Source organism: Pelobates fuscus, chromosome 11 (genome assembly GCF_036172605.1).
Source record: "Pelobates fuscus isolate aPelFus1 chromosome 11, aPelFus1.pri, whole genome shotgun sequence".
NCBI lineage: Eukaryota > Metazoa > Chordata > Amphibia > Anura > Pelobatidae > Pelobates > Pelobates fuscus.
In genome coordinates, this window is record NC_086327.1 from 40389757 (window position 1) to 40413682 (window position 23926).

The 23926-nt window shown below is 42.7% G+C and overlaps 1 protein-coding gene across 1 annotated transcript in view; it reads right to left on the reverse strand.

Moving 5' to 3' along the window:
- Positions 1-16884: 16884 nt before the first annotated feature.
- The window catches only part of GYS1 (glycogen synthase 1), a 68805-nt gene continuing 61763 nt past the window's right edge, over positions 16885-23926 (reverse strand). The window contains exons 11-16 of the mRNA XM_063436699.1: positions 23628-23741; positions 21556-21682; positions 20448-20543; positions 19969-20132; positions 19589-19669; positions 16885-18264 (exon numbers count right to left, since the gene is read on the reverse strand). Of these exons, the coding sequence (XP_063292769.1) occupies positions 17941-18264; positions 19589-19669; positions 19969-20132; positions 20448-20543; positions 21556-21682; positions 23628-23741 (906 nt within the window). The 3' untranslated portion in view covers positions 16885-17940. The remainder of the gene's footprint in view (positions 18265-19588; positions 19670-19968; positions 20133-20447; positions 20544-21555; positions 21683-23627; positions 23742-23926) is intronic.

Here is a 23926-nt window from a genome sequence, read left to right on the forward strand (position 1 = left end):
CCTTTAGTGCATAATACGTGATTATTTTGACGTAGAGTCAGGGGGAACATATGATGGTATGGTAAAGCCTGGTACACTAGGGTTTGTCCCAGGGAACATGACGATACATATGAACATAGGAGTGTGGCGTGTTACAAAAAAGGTTTAGCGAATAGGTGATCGTCCTCCAAATAAGTAATATACCTATCGTGGGAGCAAGTATACAGATTGGCCATAACACATGGTAACAAATGTGAACGTGATGACTGCCTCAGAACAGTACCAGGTCCATAAGTGATAGAATAAGACATATGCGATATATGATGGTAATGCTATATATGTAGTGAATATTAAATGCTTACCAGAGCTGAATTAGTAATGGGAAACTGACAATATCCATGCACAATCGTAAATAATAACAAGAAACATAGCAAAATATAACAGAACTACAGGGGGCATGTAAGGATAACTAGTAGCAGGCTAAAGAACCTGGACATTTCATGTATCAGGGAACAGTGTAAAACTAACGAATTGGTACTATGATTGTGGTGGCCGTTGATGGAAGCATGGAATGGAAGATGGAAGCATGTAATTGAGATAGACTAGAGACTAGTTCGGTAGAAATTTGACGAAAAGAAACTAGCGAATAGGAATGGAACAAAGAGCAGGCAGGAGTAGGTGAACTGACTTAAGTCCTGAACGGGAAAAAGTCCAGAATAGACGGTATGTAAAAACGTAAACGTGTGAACAATTGTGTGTTCATGGATTTGGCCCGTACAGGCAGACTCACGGTTCGTGGATTTGACTGGTACAGGAAACAAACGACAGGTCAGCTATGTGGCTGGAAAGTACCCAGACTTGGTGGACACGGAGGTTTGGTCCAGGAAAAGGCCTGATAAGCCGGTAAGGGGTCTCATAGAGCCAGCGGGAACGAACAGCCAGTTCTGGAGAGGAGGTGAGTAGTCTGACTGCGTGTGGCTGGAACAGCGTGATGGGAGTTGTAGGAGCAGGGAAAACTTGGTCCGATCAGCGTGGGAGTCAATGACCGCATGTGGCTGGAACAGCGTGATGGGAGTTGTTGGAGCTGGGAGAACTTGGTCCGATCGGCGTGGGAGTCTGACCGCATGTGGCTGGAACAGCATGATGGGAGTTGTTGGAGCTGGGAGAACTTGGTCCGATCGGCGTGGGAGTCTGACCGCATGTGGCTGGAACAGCGTGATGGGAGTTGTTGGAGCAGGGAGAACTTGTCCAATCGGCTTGGGAGACTTTGGCCGCATGTGGCTGGAACAGCGTGATGGGAGTTGTTGGACCAGGGAGAACTTGGTCCAATCATCGTGGGAGTCTCTTACTGCATGTGGCTGGAACAGCATGATGGGAGTTGTTGGAGCAGAGAGAACTTGGTCCGATCGTCCTGGGAGTCTCTGACCGCATGCGGCTGGAACAGCGTGATGGGAGTTGTTGGAGCAGGGAGAACTTGGACCAATCAGCGTGGGAGTCTCTGACCGCATGTGGCTGGAACAGCAGGATGGGAGTTGTTGGAGCAGGGAAAAACTTGGTCCGATCGGCATGGGAGCCACAGTAGGCCCAGACCAGCTTGTTTGGAGTTTTAGGCAGTCTGTGTTGATGACCTTTGAACCGGAAGTAGTCATGAACCAGGCAGCATCAGCCCTGTGGTGTAGGGGGCCTGAGTTTAAATAGCCGGGTAACCCCTCCCACAACTTCAGGCTACGCCTTCCAATATATATATATATATAATTATTTTTTTACTGTTCAGGAAGCACTTTTTGTATCAGCTATATACACAGTGCACTATAATTGAAGTGCCAAACCCATTTTTTCCATTTATTTTATCATTTTGTGGTGGAATCTCGGTAAAAATAAATTTAGTAGGCCGAGATTACCACGTGGCATGTGTACGTGCATATGCTGACGTATCGATCAGTTGGTTGCACGAGGCAAGATACGATCAGTAGTGTACGGAGCATGTGCAAGAATACAGGATATAGTATTCCCCCTCCTCCATTGTGCTGGACAAGCCATGCGGTCAAACAGGAAGTTAATTCTTATTTGGGTTGATTGGTTAAGAGAATGTGCGGGTGGAGCTTAATATGGGAGGAGTTATATGCCTATATAAGGAGCCTGCACTATTGTCCGGGGCTCAGAACTTGCTGTATTTTGGTGACATTAGTCCCTCTGAGTCCCGATCGGTGATCCAATAAAGAATCTCTTCCTTCCTGAAGAAACCTGTGTCCATCTCTCTGTGCTTGGCTTCCGTCAGTTTCTCCGGTATCATTTGGTGCATTGGCCGGGAAGCTCATCGTTCAACGGTAGCTGAGAGGCAGAGGCGTGAGACGGTCTATCTTTGCCCACGTTCTCTACGGCTGCACCCCTGAACTTCTGCGTGGACCTCCCTTCGTCTCGGCGCCACTGGTCTGTTGTCCAGGAGATCATCGGCCTCTACGTGAGAAGTGCTGGGGTGTCCCCGTCGATGAGTGTGAACTCAGGTTCAGGAACGAGGAGGTAAGACAACTGCTGTTTTAGACGGCAGGACCCACTAGGGGTATACCGATTGTGCGGTAGGCCCAAAGGGGTTTTGAATCTGTGTATCTGCCCCCTCTGTCGGAGGGAAGGAGCGAAGGCGCACCGCTCGATCGAACGCTCTTTAGTCAGACCGTTTGATTTGGTTAGTCAGGCGGGGTTCTGGTGTAAATAGCCCTAGCCGGACACCGGTGTCTTGTCTAGACTAGCGTTCTAGGGTGTATATTACGTTCGCTAGGTCGGAGGGACCGGGAGACTAAGCGGCGCCTGTGTAAATTCGGTTCGCTAGTTCTCATCCTATCTGGGCTAAGTGGGAAGGCGTGTAAATTTGGAACCCACTAGACTTTTGATAGTGCGACTAAGAGGCGCCTGTGTAAATTCGGTTCTCTAGCTCGCTATATATGTGGTGATTGGGCAGTGTGGCTAACCAAAACGGGTGTATATAGTTTTAGGTAGTCCATCAAGGTACTGGCCAATAGTTTAGTTGGGAATTGTAAATGTGTTAACGATTGTTTTAGTAAAGTGTATATCTTGTTAGATAGCGCGAGCTCAGCCGTCTAGCGAGAGTGTTAATAGTGTGTTGCTGTATTATAGTGCACGGTACCATAACCCTGTATATTTACTGACATTGTATATAAGTACTAATCATTGTCGTCAATTGCATGTTTTAACACCATAACCACTAATAATTGTATTGTGACCTTAACTTGTGCTTTGACCTATGCTAACCGTACTGTAACCGCTATTTGTAAAAGACGATGTTACTGGGGTGTGTTATAGACGGGTAATTCGTATATAGAGAATTATAGCGTGGGTGACTGTATAGTTACGCCAAAGGGCATAATATTGATTATATAGTGACTGGTGTAACAGCTGTGTGTGTACGGGAATTCCCTGAGTGTTTATTGTTATTGTGTACGTTTCACTTGGTAACCGTACCACGTGGTGCTGTTGCCAGAGGAAACGGGTGTGACTGTTGAATAGTACGCGTGTATAGTATTCGTTGTCGACGACGTTCCATTGTTAAGTATGGGTGCGTCGCAGTCAACGATTCCGGATCCCTTAGGTTGTATGGTGAAGAATTTTAAAAAGGGATTCAAAACTTGTGATTTTGGGGTTAAGATGTCTCCTGTGCGTTTAGTTACTTTGTGTACTAGGGAGTGGCCTACTTTGGTTGCGGCATGGCCGCCACGTGGCAGTTTGGATCTAACTCTGGTACAGCGCTTACACGTGGCTGTATCAGGTAGGCCTGAACTTTACGGCCAGTTTCCTTATATTGACTGTTGGAGACAGGCCGTAAATGACTCGCCAAAATGGCTCCAGACATGCCACGAGGAGCAGTGTCGCCTCATGGTAGCTAGGACTTGTTCGTCCACTAGGACTGGTGTTAGGCCCATTTTGGACACGCCCCCTGAGTCCGAGATCCCTTTGCCGCCCCCTTACTTTCCGTTAAGAAGAAGTGACGCAAACGCAGGAAGTCCTGCACCCCTCCCCTCATTACCCTCATCCACTTCCGCTTCCTCCTCCAGTACAGGATCCACCCCCCCTCGTACTAAATCTCCCCTTCCGGAACCAGAACCCACCCCCATTAAAAACGAATATCCTGATTTGGCGCCACTTCAGACTTCCGGTCAAGCTTCATCTAGCTCGGCTCGAAGTGTTTTATTTACGACCTTTTCCCAAAACCAACCTCCCACATCCCCATACCCTACCTCTCCCCGACCGGAACCCATGACTGACGCCTCTCTACGTAGCCCCATCCAAACCCGACAGTTGACTGGTGCCCAACAATTAAAGCACTATCAGATGCCTCTTCGCCTAAATCCCGGGTCAGCTTATATCGATGCCGCAGGTCAAATGGCACACGCTGACCCAGTCTTCGTATATGTCCCATTTACCACTACCGACCTTTTAAACTGGAAGACCCATAATTCCTCGTATACTGAGAAACCACAAGCCATGACTGATCTGTTCACCTCAATAGTACAGACGCATAATCCGACATGGGCTGATTGCCAGCAGTTACTAATGACTTTATTTAACAATGAGGAAAGGACAAGAATAAATCAAGCAGCCATTAAAGCATTAGAAGATAGAGCCCGTGCTTTGAATCAAGCTAATCCAGCAGCATGGGCCGCAACATACTATCCCAACACTGATCCCGATTGGAACGTAAATGGTGCTGATATGGTTCAACTCAGAGCCTATAGAGACGCTATAATTGCTGGCATGAAAGCAGGAGGAAAGAAAGCCATTAACATGTCGAAGACAGTTGAGGTGATCCAGAAAAGCGATGAAGCGTCCAGTGTCTTTTATGACCGATTATTGGAGGCATACCGCTTGTATACCCCCTTTAATCCGGAAGACGCAGACAATTCCCGAATGGTTAACTCCGCCTTTGTCAGCCAAGCATACGGAGATATTAAGCGCAAGCTACAAAAGTTAGAAGGGTTTGCAGGTATGTCAATCACCCAACTAATGGAGGTAGCAAATAAGGTCTATATGAACAGGGATACAGAAAGTAAGAAAGAGGAAGAGCGCAAGATGCGTAAAAAGGCTGATATGCTAGCGGTAGCGATCGCAGGCGTAGATAAACGGGGCCCAGATAGAGGCAATAATAGATGGAGTAGGGAGCCTTTGAGTAGGGATCAGTGCGCGTATTGCAGGGAAGAAGGGCATTGGAGGAACGAATGTCCGCAAAGAGAGCAGTACGAGAGAGACCAACCCAGGGCAGGCTACGGAAACTTTAGAGGCAGAGCGAGAGGTAGAGGAGGCCCCGGAGGGAGTAATGGTTATAGAGGGAGTAATGGGAACAGAGGAAGTGTTAGGGAAGACAGGTATATTCCAGCAGCGCAAAGGTCCCGCGATAGAGAAGGTAGGGACTTCGTAGGATTGGCTGACACGGTCATGGAGGACTATTGATACCGACCGGGCTCCATCCCCCTTGGTCGAGCGGAGCCTATGGTCGATGTATCAATAGGGGGAAAAAGGAGTGCGTTCATGATCGACACTGGTGCTGAACATTCAGTGGTGACTAATCTAGTTGCTCCTCCATCTGGAAGGACTATTACTGTGATAGGAGCAACTGGAAGAAGTGCTGAAAGACCGGTTCTTAAAAGTCGACTCTGTACATTGGGAGGCCACGTAGTAAAACACCAATTCCTTTATATGCCTGAATGTCCAGTCCAATTGTTGGGACGTGATATGCTATCAAAATTACAAGCGCAGATTACGTTCCTACCAAATGGAACAACATCCTTAAAGTTTAATGGACCTTCAGGTATTATGACTTTATCCGTACCAAAGGAAGAAGAGTGGCGACTTTATACAGTGTTGACTAGCCAAAACCCTAGGAGTGATGAGACATTATTTAACATACCAGGAGTTTGGGCAGAGAACAACCCACCAGGACTGGCCCGCAATATTCCACCTATAAAAATTGAACTGAAACTTGGGGTTTATCCAGTGAGCCTAAGACAATACCACATCCCACAGAAGGCTAAGAAGAACATCCAATCCTATCTGGATAAGTTCATACGGTATGGTATCCTAAAATTCTGTACTTCCCCCTGGAACACCCCATTGCTGCCTGTTCAAAAGCCCGGTACAGATGAGTATCGACCTGTGCAGGACTTGAGAGCAGTCAATGATGCGGTTGTTAGTATACATCCAGTTGTACCCAATCCATATAACCTGCTTGCTTTAATTCCGGGCGGGGCTACTTACTTCACAGTCTTAGACCTCAAAGATGCCTTCTTTTGCCTCCGAATTGCCGCAGAAAGTCAATGTATTTTCGCTTTCCAATGGGAGAACGCTGTAACGGGCTCAAAACGCCAGATGACTTGGACAAGACTGCCCCAAGGGTTTAAAAATTCACCTACCCTATTTGGTTCAGCTCTAAGTCAAGATTTACTGGATTTCGAGTCTATCCCAGGAGAATGTGTATTGTTACAATATGTAGATGACTTGTTGATAGCAGCAGTTACAAAAGAAAAATGTCAGCAAGCAACGCACGATCTACTACATATTCTCTGGAAGGCAGGATACAAGGTGTCTAGAAAGAAGGCTCAGTTGTGTTTGCCAACTGTCAAGTATCTGGGATTCCATATCTCTGAAGGTCAAAGGATTATGGGGCCAGAGAGAAAAGAAGCTGTCTGCCAAATACCAATACCCAAGAATAGAAGACAAGTGCGAGAATTCTTGGGGGCAGCAGGCTTCTGTAGGATATGGATTCCCAGCTATGCGATACTAGCAAAGCCTCTGTACGCAGCTATCAAAGGTACAGAGCACGACCCCTTCTTATGGACCCAAGAACAGCAAACGGCATTTGAAGATGTGAAGAAGGCTTTGATGAGTGCCCCAGCATTAGGTCTACCTGATCACACACGACCATTCTATTTATATGTACACGAGCAAAGAAGAATGGCTGTGGGAGTATTGACACAGTACTTGGGATCATGGCAAAGACCTGTTGCCTACATGTCTAAGCAACTGGATGCAGTGGCCAGCGGACTTCCACCTTGTCTAAGAGCCGTAGCTGCAGCCGCCCTGCTAGTAGCTGAAGCCGATAAACTCACTCTGGGTCAAGAACTTTATGTACGAGTCCCACATGCAGTACAGACGTTGTTGGATTACAAAGGAAATCATTGGTTTAGTAACAGCCGTATGACCAAGTATCAAGCAATGTTGTGTGAAAACCCAAGAGTGCATTTAGAGACTGTAAACACCTTAAATCCAGCTACCCTTTTGCCACAACCTACTGAAAGTCAACATGATTGTTTGGAAGTAATGGATGAAGTATTCTCAAGTAGACCAGATCTTCGTGATTTTCCCATCCAGAACCCCGATGTTCAATATTATACCGACGGCAGTAGTTATGTGAAAGAAGGGATCCGCTATGCAGGATATGCAGTAACAACAATAGACAAGGTGATAGAAGCTCGGCCACTGGCGAAAGGAACATCAGCACAAAAGGCAGAATTGATAGCACTAACACGAGCGTTACAATTGGCTGAAGGTTTAAGAGTAAATATCTATACGGACTCTAAGTATGCGTTTTTAACCACTCATGCCCACGGAGCTTTGTATAAAGAAAGAGGACTACTGAATTCAGAAGGCAAAGAAATCAAGTACGCAGCTGAAATCCTACAACTATTGGAAGCAGTGTGGGAGCCGAAAGAAGTCGGTATTATACATTGTCGAGCGCATCTGAGAGGAGATGGTGATGTAACCAAAGGAAATCGGATGGCAGATAGTGCAGCTAAGCGTGCTGCTGAATCAGGAAGACAGGAGTATGTGGGGCATATAGCTGCTCTAATACCAACCCCACTGTCTCAATGGACTCCAGTTTATACAACTCAAGAAGAGGAGTGGTTAAAGACTGAACCGGGAAAGTATTTGGAGAACAAGTGGTATCAGCTAGAAGATGGAAGAATAGTCATACCAGCATCACTAGCGGTAGAAATTGTCCAAAATTATCACAACGGGACACATTCTGGGAGAGACAGTACTGAAGAATCTCTCAGGAAACATTTCTACATACTAAGATTGTCCAACTTGACTCAGGCCATTGTACGCAGATGTGTAACGTGTGCTAAGAATAATGCAAGACAAGGACCAGTAAAGCCACCAGGAGTCCAGTTTATGGGGGGACTCCCCATGTCCGATCTACAAATAGACTTTACAGTGATGCCTAAATCGGGTGGACATCGTTACCTGCTGGTAATTGTGTGCACCTATTCAGGCTGGGTAGAAGCATGTCCTACTCGTACAGAGAAAGCAGGAGAAGTTGTGAGATTCCTGCTACGAGAAATAATACCCCGATATGGACTACCCTGTTCTATAGGATTGGACAATGGTCCAGCTTTTGTTCATCAGTGCCTACAACAACTGACTCATATGCTTGGTATAAAGTGGAGGCTTCATACTGCATATAGACCCCAGAGTTCTGGTAAGGTAGAGAGAATGAATAGAACTATTAAGAACCAGTTGGCTAAAATGTGTCAGGAAACCCAACTTAAGTGGAACGTTCTCTTACCTATAGCTCTATTGCGAATCCGCAGTACCCCTACCAGAAGGATGGGCCTCTCTCCTTTTGAAATTATGTATGGGCGACCACCTCCCGTACTTGGTAACTTAAGGGGGGATTTGAGTCAGTTGGGAGAAGGAATTACTCGGCAGCAGGTTGTAGAGTTGGGTAAGACTATGGAGGAGGTACAGAAATGGGTACAAGATAGATTACCTGTGAATATTTATCCCCCTGTTCATAGTTATCATCCAGGAGACCAAGTGTGGATTAAAGAGTGGAATAATGTACCGTTAGGGCCTAAGTGGAGAGGTCCTTATGTTGTTCTTTTGTCTACCCCTACAGCGATAAAAGTAGCAGAAGTGACTCCGTGGATACATCACTCCAGGGTTAAACCAGCAGCAGTCGATTCTTGGCAAGTTACAGCAGATCCAGAGAATCCCTGCAAGATCCGGTTGAAACGCACTACTCAGTCGGAGTAACGAGGAATTATTGTGGATTACAAATTTTATTGTTACAGGTGTGAGTGAGAAGGCCATAATAAAGCCTGTCCGCTTACCAACACATAGTGTATAAGCCAGGAAAAGTCTCGAAGGGACACCTGTGAAGACGAGCAGAACTCCATTCCCTGCAGCCCTCACATCCTGGAAGCTGAGGTTCCATCGCACGGACGAAGACTGAGGATGACGGCGAAAGATGTGCTTTTGATTGTGTTTATTTACATGTGTTTTTATATTCAGGAAGGTAGAGGTACCGACACTCCTAGCTGTGAGGTATGCATTAAGACTACGAGAACAGGTAACCATATTTCCCAAACCCTAATTTGGCATTCACAATACGAGTGTAAAGGAGATGTATCGAGATGTAGATACTTAAATATAGACTATAGTGTGTGCCATTTAGGAGTAGGAGAACCTAAGTGCTTCAGTCCAGAGTATCAACCTCGTACAATTTGGTTGACTCTCAGGAATGGAGATCCTCAGGGGACCCTAATTAATAAGACGGTGTTAGAATCCGTACATTCTTCGGGTGTTCTGCTATTTGATGCGTGTAAAGCGATATCGAGTGGTAGAAAACCGTGGAATGTATGTGGGGATCTTAGATGGGAGAGGACGTATGGGTCTAATGATAAATATATTTGTCCCAGTAGTAAAAATAAATATGTAAGTCCTAGATGCCCAAATAAAGACTATAATTTTTGCCCATATTGGTCTTGTGTGGGGTGGGCGACTTGGGGACAGACAGTAGATAAAGACATGATAGTGACTAAGTTGCCGACTAGCCCTTATTGTAAGTCTATGGAATGCAACCCAGTCCATATACTTATTAATAATCCCGACAAGTTCCTAGATAAGTATGGAAATTTATTTGGGTTTCAGATATACGGGACGGGTTTAGATCCTGGGACATTATTGTTTATAGGGATAGAGACTGATACGGTATCCTCCCAGACTCATCAAGTATACCATTCCTTTTATGAAGAGATGAGTATAGATAATAAGATCCCCCATAACGCTAAAAACCTGTTCATTGACCTAGCTGAAAGTATTGCCGGTAGTCTTAATGTTACCAACTGCTATGTGTGTGGAGGTACTAACATGGGAGACCAATGGCCTTGGGAAGCAAAGGAGGTAATGTCCGGTTCTGAGGCAGTTGACCAACTAATATCTACACAAGCCGATTATCATATGAGTGTTAGAGGTAAATCTGAGTGGAGATTAAAGACCTCCATCATAGGTTATGTTTGCATAGCAAGGAAAGGAATAATGTATAATACTTCTGTAGGAGAATTAACTTGTCTAGGGCAAAAAGCTTATGATGATGATACAAAGAATACAACTTGGTGGTCGGCTTCAAATGTCTCAGAACCATCTAACCCGTTTGCTAGATACGCCAATTTAAAGGACGTGTGGTTTGATCTATCCATCACATCTACCTGGAGAGCCCCAGCCAATTTGTACTGGATCTGTGGTAAGAAAGCCTATTCGGAGCTGCCACAGGACTGGGAAGGGGCATGTGTGTTGGGTATGCTCAAACCATCCTTCTTCTTGTTACCGATTGAAACAGGTGAGACTTTAGGTGTTAAAGTGTATGATGTGAATCATAGGAAGAAAAGGGGACCCATAGAGATAGGCACCTGGGAAGATAATGAATGGCCTCCCCAGCGTATTATAGATTATTATGGGCCAGCCACGTGGGCTGAGGATGGTACCTTTGGTTATAGAACCCCTATTTATATGCTCAACCGCATTATAAGATTACAGGCGGTGGTTGAAATTATCACTAATGAAACATCACAAGCGCTCAATCTTCTAGCGAAGCATAACACCAGGATGAGGACAGCAGTCTACCAAAATAGATTAGCCTTGGATTACCTTTTGGCAGTAGAGGGAGGTGTATGTGGGAAGTTTAACCTAAGCAATTGCTGTCTTCAAATAGATGACGAAGGGCAAGCAATAGCTGAGCTTACTAGCCATATGGTTAAACTAGCGCATGTGCCTACTCAGGTATGGAAAGGGTACAATCCAAGTAGTTGGTTTGGTAGCTGGTATGAGTGGTTTGGAGGGCTTAAGGCAGTGGTAGGTGGAGTCCTACTGATTTTACTGTTGTGTCTACTCCTACCGTGTCTTATACCCTTAGTAGTTAGGTCTGTGCAAAGCCTGATAGGAAGTATAGCAGAGAGGAAGGCTGCTGCACAGATAATGGCGATTTATAAGTATAAGGCTTTAGATCAGGGAGAACCAATGCAGGAAGATGAATGTTGAAGATTCACATCATAAGATAAGTCTGGTCTGGTTCAAGGTAACTTGCGGTGTAAGCAAAACTAAGGTTATGTGATGCCTCAAGTAATTGTAAAATATCAAGAGGCATCAAAGGGGGGAATGTGGTGGAATCTCGGTAAAAATAAATTTAGTAGGCCGAGATTACCACGTGGCATGTGTACGTGCATATGCTGACGTATCGATCAGTTGGTTGCACGAGGCAAGATACGATCAGTAGTGTACGGAGCATGTGCAAGAATACAGGATATAGTATTCCCCCTCCTCCATTGTGCTGGACAAGCCATGCGGTCAAACAGGAAGTTAATTCTTATTTGGGTTGATTGGTTAAGAGAATGTGCGGGTGGAGCTTAATATGGGAGGAGTTATATGCCTATATAAGGAGCCTGCACTATTGTCCGGGGCTCAGAACTTGCTGTATTTTGGTGACATTAGTCCCTCTGAGTCCCGATCGGTGATCCAATAAAGAATCTCTTCCTTCCTGAAGAAACCTGTGTCCATCTCTCTGTGCTTGGCTTCCGTCAGTTTCTCCGGTATCAATTTAAGAGTTAAATCACGTTTGTTTCTGTTTATGCGGCCCTAGCCACACTTCCCCTTGCTGTGACTGACACAACCTGCATGAAAAAATGGTTTCCATTTCAATAAGATTATTAACTTGCTTTAGATGTTTTTATTCCTGCTCTTTACATTTAACTTTAATCCCACACTGGAAGCTCTTGCAGGGTCTAGCAATCTAGTAACAGTGCAGGAGATAAGACATTCTAAATTAAACAGAAATTGCATTTAAAGAAGTTTAAACATTAGATCTCTCTTTACAACATGTGTTTAGGAAGGCAGTGCAAGTTATACGAAGGGAGGTGTGAGTAGGGCCATTCAAAACTTTTTTTTATAAAGGAGCAGTATAGTGGTAGGAATACAAAGCGGTGTTCCTAACACTACATTGTCTTTCTGCCCCCAAGGAGCTCCCGGCATGGGATTCCAAGTAATAATAAATAAATAAAACACAAAAAAACCTTTTTACCAGTTTTTAGTAAAATCAGAGCAGGGAAGCCCATTAAAAAGGGTTGAAGTAACTCTTTAAGCTTAAGTTGCTATAGTGCCTATAGTGTCCTTTTAAGAACTGAACTGAATACAGTGAAATGGATTCGTAATATTGTTACAATGGCACCTGTGAAGAAGTGTGTGGCGGACCCTGTCCTATCCCCATTTGATTGCCGGTATTCCCTTTGGTTTTCCCGAATGAACTGTGTTCACATGGCTCTATACCTTCCCTCTCCCAAACTAATTTGAAGCGCTCTCTCCTTGACAACCGTTCAGCAACAAGCTGTAACCGAACGACCACAGGGCCACTTAGCCATTATCGCCCGGAACTGAAATCGGCCACACCTTCCTTCACTTTTCTGGTCACTTTTATCCCTTGTGTTTACATCTTTCCCGACCAGCCAGGAAAGCACTAATTGGAGGGAAGGTACTATGGATTATGAGGAGCAATCGCTCCCTAAGAGCCAGGGGGAGCCCACATGTATTGGACAACAGGAACTCCCGATATTTGATCGGCAAACACCACTTTCGTTATGGAACTATTTTGTGCGACCTAGTCAGAACTTTACCGTGGTGGAGATTTGACAATTCCTTATGAATCCAGGCGCTATTTGGACAACTTGGACAAGAGCTATCCGGGGATGTGTGTTTTAACTGTATTTTAGGGTGTTTGTCTGTTGTACATGTTGTATGCTCTGTATCCAGGAGATAAATAGTTTAGCGGGCAGCAACTCAATTATTTCCCAGATACAGAGACGCCTGGGTGGGTACTATATTAACTGAATGGAGACCCCATGTTGGGGTCTGTGCATAAAAGGCTGCGTTCGGCTCAATAAAAACAGTTTTACTCCCAGAGCTGTGTGTCATCCAGTTACTGGGGAAAAGGGCTATATTCACTAACCAGAGCTTTGTTCCGGCTCGAGAGGATTTTGGCAGAGATATTCAGTCTCAGGATTGCAGCTCTGCTACAAAGTGGGATATATTAGGTAATGTAGCGGACACCGGGTAACCTGACTGGTTACCTAAACTCCTTCTCTCAGACAGACTGGAACCATTAAAGCATACAGATATCCATTCCTCCAGTAACCAGATGAAACATAGTTCTGGGAGTCAACTGATTTATTTCAGGCCATACACGGCTTTTATGCACAGACCCCTACATAGGGTCTCCAACACAATAATACAGGGGTTTCCTTCCCAGGATCCTTTGTGCCAGAAAGATAATTACGTGAAAAAAACATATAAAATTCAATTATCTCTCAACTACAAAAAATCTATACAAAATATATACATCTCCGCAAAAGTACTCCCACCATAACTGGGAACCCCACAAAAGTTATATCCCCGGATAGACCTGATCTGAGTGTATAACATATTCAAATATCACTCAGATTTATTTGGTGAAACTGGAATGTCACTGGGGGTAAACCATCCGGACACGAGGCGCTAGCCCAAAACAGTTCCAGGGAAATAGGTGTCCCGGCTGGTCTCTGTTCGGGGGTTCCTGTGCGAACACTATGCAAGGGATTCTCTTAATTTCAGGGAACGAATGCTACCCCTGTTCGGTAGTTCCCATCTCCCAAATGTCTTTTGCATAGTTTGTCGTGAAGATGAACAGGCAGCGGTCTAATCATTACCGGGTGAGTGCCTAGCCGAAAAGAGTTCCAGGCACTTGACGACCAAATGCCGCTGCCCACATTCGTGAGAAAAAAATCACTGCAACTCCTTTGTCAGTAATGCACGTTGGGAGTGAAGGTATGACCATCTGGTTCAATCATACTAAAGAGCTACTGTAGCTACAATTGTTGAAGAACTTAATGCTGGACATGATAGAAAGGTGTCAGAACACACAATGGATCTCAGTTTGCTGCGTATGGGGCTTTGTAGCTGCAGAGTTGCCATGATGATCCCCTACCCACCAACAAGTATTCAATGAAGACATAAGCATCAGAACTGCATCATGAAGCAATGGAAGAAGGCTATCTGGTCTGATGAATCACGTTTTCTTTTAGATCCGTTAGTTGGTTGAGTGCATGGTTTACCTGGCAAATAGCAGCAGAATGCACTGTGGTCATTTCTTCACTGGGAAACCTTGGGTCCTAACATTCATGGAGATATTACATTGACACGTACCACTTACCTAGATATTGTTGCAGACCAAGTACGCCAATGATGTTCCTGATGGCTTTGGCCTCTTTCAGCAGGTGCACCCTGTCCACACTACAAACATTGTTTTAGGAATGATGTGAGGAAAATGACAAGGAGTGTTGCCTTGACCTCCAAATTCCCTAGATCTCAATCGTTTTTCTCTCTCTCTCTCATCTCCTCTTTCTTCTCTCAACTCCCTTTCTTCAGTCCTTCCTTCACCCTCATTTTTCTTAATCTTTTAAAGTAGACCATAACTCTCCTTTGTCTACTGCAGTGGCAATTTTTTTTTCTAAACCAACCTTTTTCTTGCACGCAATAACAGGAGCTTGATGGAGTTGTGCTACACCTAACTACATATGTTCCCTGGAGTCTTATCTGCCGCTTCCGACGGTGTTCATGGCGTTATCTTGGTATATTTTTGATGAGTCACTTTGGGAATTTGTTTAATTACCTTTTTGGTTTTCTAGAATGTGTGGACTGGAGCCATGAAAGATACATGTTTATTTAATGGCAAATTTTTACATGGCTTTATTGTACTGTCGCACAGTAATGTTTGATTTTCTGTACGGTTTGTGATGAACTATTCAAGTAAAGCTGATTTACAACGGAATTCCCACAATTAAAAGTGCAGTGATTTTTATTTATTATTTGATATATTTTCGGATAAGCAAAATATTAAATAAAAAAGAAATCCCTGGTTGTCCATTGTCCATTGACTAATATGCTTTCCCAATGGGATTTCCAGCCTGTGCTGACTCAATTATAAGAGTCGGTACTGCGAGAGAGAGGTATGACAGAGATGCAGAGCGCAAAATATCACCACCAGACAATCAATAATAGCCAGCAGCAGCACTGGACTATAAGAGAATCAATAACAGCAACATTGGACCACCAGGGAATATATAACATGGCTGAACTGATAGAGAGTGTAGGTGTGTATGTGTGTCAGTATATGCATCAGTACACGTGTGTCAATGAAACCTGTTTTTGTGTGTTTGAATCTCTCAGAGTGTATCCATGTATAAATAGGTCTGTGGGCATCTGTGTGTGGATTTGTTAATACACATTTGTATGCAAACACCCATACTACACACCCTTGCATTCAAACGCCAATCCTGTACACAAATACAGTCTTGCATTTAATAGACAACACTTCTCACAAATATACACACAAACATTACAGACAAACACAATGCATTCATACACTTGAAAAATAAAAAGCACTACCTAAAAAAAACTTCAAACAGCAAGACTACACACGTACACCAATGCATTTAAATGTCAACACTACCCACAAACAGAAATCTCACATTCAAGCATCAACATTGTACTCAAATACATAAACATTCCCACAAGTATACTCGATAAAAACATGTCTATATTCACAGATGCTGCATACATATAGTACCCTGCAAGGATGGGTAAATAATCCATCCATAGCGGACAAAACATCATGGCATTTGTACAGCAACTGCCTACCTCTGCTCTATAGCTGAGCGGCTTAAAGTGACTCTCCAGTGCCAGGAAAACATTTGTTTTCCTGGCACTGCAGGACCCCTCTCCCTCCATCCCAAGTTGCTGAAGGGGTTAAAACCCTTTCGGTGACTTATCGGAGTCTAGCTCCAGGTAAGGCTCTGCCTACTCCCTCCCCCGCCGTCATCCAGTGGGGGGAGACCTAATGCGCATGTGCGGCAATGGCCGCGCACGCCCATTAGACCTCCCCATAGGAAAGCATTATTCAATGCTTTCCTATGAGGATTTCGGCAACGCTAGAGGTCCTCACATAGCGTGAGGATATCCAGCGTCGTTTAGAACACTCTTCGTGTTCTAAGATAGACAGCCACTAGAGAAGGACTTAACCCTGCAAGGTAATTATTGCAATTTATACAAACTGCAATAATTACACTTGCAGGGTTAATAGTGGTGGGAGTTGGCACCCAGACCACTCCAATGGGCAGAAGTGGTCTGGGTGCCTGGAGTGTCCCTTTAACAGACTCCTGCACAAGAGCCCTGGTGTTGCTACTGGGCAAGATGATTAATAACATGAATCTAAAAAACATGTGGCATAGTGGAGTTGTTGCTCAAGAATCTTCCATTTCAATTTCTACATTTTGGTGCACTCACCATCATCACCATTCATTGTTGTTGGTAGGAACACGGCTTATCCACTGGAAATTAGATTTTTACAAGAAAAAAAATAAAATACATAATAGTTAAATGCCACCGACTTTTAAAAATATTTAGCTCCTTGTGTCATGAAGGAAGGAAGTTGTTGTTTCACTACTAGAATGCATTGGTAGAATGAATGGGTAACCAGATGAGGAAACACAGTAGGCCCAGTTTTTTTTTTAAGTTTTTTTTTTTTTTTTTTTAGATTTAAAATTTTTATTTTTAAATATTAATTCTTCTGTTCTTGGAGAATGACACTCCATTTTATATTTTCTTCAATTAGTCCCACAGCAGGTTGATAAAATATCACTGCACTTTGAAAGAGCTCAAGAACTTGAGGTACTACAATCCTGGGGCAGATGGAGAGATTAACCGTAGATGAGGGCAAAAGTACTTTTAAGGTCGTAATTATCTCAAGATAGTTCCGACTGAGGTGGAGGACCGCAATTCTGGATAGACAGAGTCAGACAGAGGTACTAAAGCTGTCACTCTCCAGTAACAAGTTAAATACCCTTAAGATCCAAACAAAAGCATTATATTTTAAAAAATAATTGTAACAGGTTGCATTGTTGGAAGACTTCATTAAAGGAGCAGCTGGATGAGGTGTAAATAAGATATCTGTTGCATCTTCAGTGGAGTGAAACTGACCTATGTGTTTAGTCTTGATTTCTTTTGTTATCAGAGAGGAGGGTGGTATTTCTTTTATTTAGGAAGTGCATACTTTGTCCGTGTAGTTAGCAGACTGGTACTGGAAACTTTTTTTCAATCCGCAAATTTGGTTATAATTGTTCAGGTGCCTTTCATAGAATTTTATTTTCTTCTCTAATTCACTATAACTATACACTTCTTTAGTGTCTTAAACAGATTACATTTTCTCTAAATGTATGGCATTTCAAGGAGTTAAAATAGCTTAGGGATGGTGGGAGGCATTACTCAAATAAAGAAGATGACCATGAACATTTTTACCTGAGCCTCAATTTCTTTTTTGATCTGAGGCTTACGGTAAAAAAAGAAAATAGCAGGAAGGTATAATCCCACTGCTTACAGTAGAACGTACCGTAATTTGTAAGCACTGTAAGCAAGCGGTCAGTGAACACCAGGAGGGAAAGTCTGGTATTCTAAGAACTGAAGAAGAATGGATATGTATATGGAACTAATTCAAGAGCTATTAATGCATCAAATAGTTCCAGATGTCATATACTCTTTTTCACAGTAGCACCAGTAATCCCCACCTTGCTGTAAACAAAGCAATAGAAACATTTAGTTCCTCTCCTCTATAAGTGAACTGGTAGGACTACTGAGGTCACTCGGGCTACTTGGATTGGTGGGGGTGCTGGCATTGCTAGCATTATATGAGTTGCCTGCATCAACAGAGCCTTTCTTGGAGCGTTTGTGCCACTCAGGCACTGGACCCACTACTGCCATTCCTGGAGGTTTGATGTTTTGACGATCTTTCTCTGCCTCCTCCTCTTCGTCATATCGTTCATCGTCATCTTCTGTCTCGCTGTGATGTGGGCTGGAGTGGCGGGACAGAGATGGAGATGGTGGCACCGATGCTGGCCGTGGGTAGCAGAATCCTTGGGCCTAAAATTTAAAAAAATATATATATTTTAAAAATCATTAATTTCCTGGCACTTGTCACTGGTCTTCCTACCATTTTTAGATGTAGAGTGTTACTGACTGTCTAGGTTGCTAAAGAGGGTGAACAGAGAATTAATGCCTGAAAAAAGTAGATCTGGGCATGAAAAAAAGGCTAAAATGAATTAAAGGATTAAAACTTAATGATGAGAGTTAATGGCACAACACTCAATATGGTTTACACATTAAGATGTAATATGTGGTAAAATGAAAGTTAAAGGGACACTAACAGTACCAAAACAACTTTCTCTTAATGAAGCAGTTTTGGTGTATAGATCATGCCCCTGCAGTATCACTGCTCAAATAGCTGCCATTTAGGAGTTAAATCACTTTGTTTATGCAGACCTAGTCACATCTCTCCTGCATGCAACCTACACAGTCTCCCAACAGTATTTTTGTGAAGACAGAACTCATGTTTAAACTTTATCTATTGCACATTTTGTTTAATTTAGAATTTCTTAAGCCCTACTCTGTTAATCGTTTGCTACAGTCAGCAGGAGCCTCATGTGTGTGATTAAAGTGAACTTAACAGAACAGGAGATACAAAACATCTAAAGTAAACAAACTATGCTGTAAGATCTAACATTATATAAACATTTGCACTTTTATAACCTCATGAAAATGTGTTTCCTGCATTTAAGGAGAAATTGCTCAAAATGCTGTACTAAAGTTAATTTAGAAACTTAGGAAAGCTGCTTTGTAATGGACACTTGCAGCTCCAGCACAGAGCTTTTCCAACGAGAAGCCTCGGATTGATGTATTCCCCAAGACAGACAGGTAAAAAAATAGAATGGCATGCAAAGGCTGCAGGTGTGCAGGTTTTGCAAATTTAAATGTAAAATTTTTTTTACGTACCTCCACAAATAAAACATGAAGAAAAAAAAATACACGAATGCTTTTTTTGGGGTACATTTACAAAAAAAAAAATATCTTTTTCCAAACGTGTGATCCTTTAATGTGGAATCCTAAGTGTGCACATACCATATCACACACATATGTTATAAAGGATATTTTATGGAGTTCTTAAGTAACAAAGCAGACAAGATGTTGGGTTGCATTAACAGATATCACTGCGTTCTCATGACCTGGCATTTTGCTTCGCTCACAGTAACGGTTTAAAGTGCAAGTACCAACTTCAAGAAAAATCCAAATGTGGATTCGAACGACACACTTAATGCATTAACTTTTTATACAAGTTAAAAATCAGCATTCCTATTCTGTGCATTCTAAAAGCACAGAGATGGATATAAACAAAACACAGTATACTTACAGCTGTTGGTTCATGAGGCTCATAAGTAAAGTTGTCAGGGAAGGCCTTGGCCAGAGACATGTGTCGAGCGTACATGTAATACTATAAGAAAAGTACAATAATATTTGTTGTATTATAATAATGGGTCATTCGAAAATATTGTTCAGGGCTGGATTCACGTTCTGTGACTAACTGAAATGAATATTACTTGACACCATAATATAATTATTAATGGAAAAATACCTGGGATAGCAGTAGAGACAGAAGCACAATGAAATTTAATGCCAATGGAAATATACTACCTATAGGAGGAGAAGCAGGAATACTCGGTACTGTCATTTTAACATATCGCAGTTTTCCAAGTTAAAAAAACAAAAAACAAAAAAACATGGAGAGCTTACCCGACCCAAGTACTTCCAATCCAGGAGATCAGAGAGGCGCTCTGTGCGGTTTCTTTGAATTATGCGCTGCCGACGCGTTTGCTGACAGAAGCTGTACAGGAAGGATGTTAACTGGGTGCAGGAATCATCTACTGAGCGGAAACGCCGATCCAGGATGTAAATACCTGTTGGGTAAATTAAGAATATCACTTTATGATGGAAGCAAAAAAAAATAAACAAAAAATGCTACAGACAAATAGCAAACTGAACCCAACTAAGCCAACACAGTCATTATCCAGAACGAACAATCAATAAAAAAATATAGAAGCTGTAGTCATTTTGTCCATCTTACTAGATATTTGATAAATAGCATAGATAACTCAAGAGAATATAACAAGTTTGAAGATCAGGCAGTTGGTGCTAAAATATAACCATAACCAAGATTTCAATGCCATATATTTACAAATATTCCTCATACTGGACAAACGGCATCCGCTCACCGTAAGCAGAAGGGTCGGCGATATGCTCTTCCATAAAACAGCCAAATCCCGACAGGTTGGTTGAAATGCTGGGGATCCCCATGACGGTGCATTCAGCTACAAAAGAAAAACCAGACTTTAAACATGAATCTTTCTAAAGAGATGACTTGCAAGATCATGTTTTATGAAATTAGCGAGACAACTTACTGGGGTATCCCAGCAGGAAACCCCATTCTTTTGTACATTATCTGGCTGTACTACCTAGGAGCAGTTTGGTTTTGCTCTGAAAAAGATTAAACCATATCTTCAGTTAAATAGCCAAGCTGGAGAGATGTAAATGCAACTGAATTTTAATTTTTTATTGTATTAAAAAAAAAGATTATAAAAAGTGGGAGGCATCTTTATTGCTTGATGGATTGGGACTATTTCAGACAGTGTCAATCCAGAAAACTTACCCTGTTACCTGGCTAAGTATTTTACCCACAAGACCACCATAGCGCATAGCTGCCATCAGTATATACATATAGCCCATTTATGGTTTTGGAATCTGAAAAGTCAAGCTCCGATCGGAGCTGCGGTCCTTGGACAGGACCGTGTTAAGCACCACATGCGAAAATAGGCAAAAAAATAAATTAGCGCAGGCAACCTACAACTCTCGCTCTGGACTTCCCTGTTAACAGCCCTAAGAGGCAGGCCTCGAGCTGCTGAGATTTCTTTTTTTCCCCCCACATACTCTTAATTTCTAAGCTGCTCTAAGAGTGGAGACTATTTGAGATGCTCTATGCAACATCACCATTGGAATTATTCAAAGTTGTGATGGTATGCAGAGTGACGCATAATAGAAACTAAAAGTAAATGCTATTAGTTCTAGATAAATTTACACTAGTTTGTGATGAAAGATGAATGTTATCGATCATTATTTGATAGTCCACTTAACCCCTTAAGGACACATGACATGTCTGACATGTCATGATTCCCTTTTATTCCAGAAGTTTGGTCCTTAAGGGGTTAAAGTCCTTTCACAGACATTGCATTTTGGGGCATTTCAGTTTGACACTGAAAGTTCTAATTTTCTATTTGCATGGAAGTGTTAAAAAAAAAAAGTAAACGCTGGTTAACCCGCTCTTACCAGGCGTGTAACCCCAGGGTTCATAGTAAGAAGGGAAGACACCCAAGTGGCATCCACGAACAAACTCCTCATAATCCACTGGTAAAAGTGGGCTTGTAGAGGAAAGAAACTCTGGATGGAAGATTACCTATGAGAGAAAACAGAGAAATGGAAATACCGACGAGAGAGAAAGTAAGTTATGTTAATAGTGTTATTAACTAGCACAAGCAAGAAAGCAGAAAAAAAAAAACAGTTAAAAGGTGATTTGCAGTAGACCTTGACATTTTGTTTCAACGTATTTCTGGACTATTCATCAGACCACACCAGTATGATAAAGTATTGTAGGAATGATGATAAAGTAGTAAGTATCGCATGCAGAACACATTTTGAATTATTTAATTTGTGAAATCTCCGTAAAAATAATTGATTTAACAGTAAGCATGCAAAGAAGCCTAGAATTAAAGTCCTATCGCAAACCAGGCAGAGCTACACAGGCCACATACTTTAAAATGGTAATTTAGCTCCCTATAGGTGCAAAATGCTCAGGAGTAGTTAGTGGATCTGTATAGTCTAGTCTTTTTCTCAGGGAACTTAAAAATGAAAAACAGATCTAAAAATTTCAATGTATGAAATGTACATGTTTTTCCCCCTCACAGAAGGACATGTTGACATACATTCCCACATGAACTGGCAAAAAAGTGTCCAAAGAACCTTAAAAAAAAAAACACCTGTGTTAGAACCAGTGCAGGTGGTCCTCATTTAGTGACCTACCTGTTTTACGACAGCTCGCACTTAGAACCAGGCATACGTGTGCGCTGTCATGGGGATTCCCTGCTCTGGTGCGCATGTCAATGTTTGGGGAAACTTCACTAGAGCAGGGAAATTTCCCTGAGCATAGATTAGAGAGATTCCCTGCTCTGGTGCGTTAGTCTATGTTCGGGGAACATAGGCAAGCGTACCAGGGCAGGAAATCCCTTAACTCCTCACTTACTGACCAATTTGCTCTACATCCGGGTCGTAGGAACGGAACCTGGTCGGTAAGTGAGGAGTGCCTGTATTTAATAATTAGACAGTGGGTTGCTGGGATTAGAACATGAAAGAATACTTGCTTGAACAGCAACCTATGTTCCAAATCTTACTACTGTACATCACATATATACTAGAACCACTATCTGAGCCAACAAGTAGAGAAAAGGCATATTAGTAGAACGGCAAAAAGGTCATTGCCATCGCTAAATTTCATCTTGAATTTGAAGAAGGCATCTGTTCTGTCTATCAGTACCAGCAAAGAATTTCTGGGTAAAATATTTTATTACAAACCCGTAAGCTCCCTTATGTGCTTAAGAATAATTGCACCATAAGATGTTGCTTATTTTTCCGCCCATTTTCAACAGGAGGTGACGACACAACTAGAAGGAAACCTACAGCTATTTGTAGAAGAACCTTTGCAGTCAAGTGAATAGAATGTTCCCATAACCTAGTAAACACAATCCAAACATTTACTGTGGTGGCAGTACCCACTCATCTCTGTGGCACTTCTATGTACATTGAGCACCTACTCAATACTACCATACATACGCATGCACCTGTGCAGACATTACGACAGGGGTCAAAAAAATTTAAATAAAAAGCACAACCTATAACTACATTCTAATTTGATACTGTGTTGTGACAGCTTTGCTTCAAATTTGACCAGTGAATGAGAAGGCTATCCCCGTTCAATACAGCAATAACTAGTTCTCATTAAATTTAGGAAGAGGGAAAGAAGAAGCTGGGGGAAGTCAAGCTGGTAGCAACTTCTACTGACGTGCATGAAACTTTCAATTTCAAGATAATTCGATTCTGTTAAGGGCCACAGTGTGCATTCCTTCCTCATTCATGTACGTGCATGCCGAGTAAGTCTCCCAATAAATTAGGAGGTAACTCCACCAAAGAATGTCTACTTGCAACAGAGCTTGAAGCACATCTCAGTGCACAAAATGGTATCAGGTGTGCTAATGCAAAACACGTGAATCATATGCAAGTGCCTGCAATATGTCTGCCATGATAACCAACATCTGAAGTGGATCCAAGGCAAACATTCTCGTTCTCACCTTCACACGGTCAGCACTGCTGTTGAAGAGTCCGATTCTCCTAATAGTGTTCAAGATGGAGTCTGTGGAATCATCCAGCATGTTGTGGGTACATACAGGTGGAAACGAGTGTCTCTGTAGAGAAAAAGAGGACAGCTGTGAACTTGTATTTTACATAGATAAGGTGGCTGGCAGGCAGAAAATCCCAGTGAGACCAGGTCATGTAACTGAATTTCATACGGCGATAATTTTAGTCCATTACAGATTTTTAGCAGCCTATGAGGGGAACTTTTTGGTTGTACAAAATATTTTCATTGATA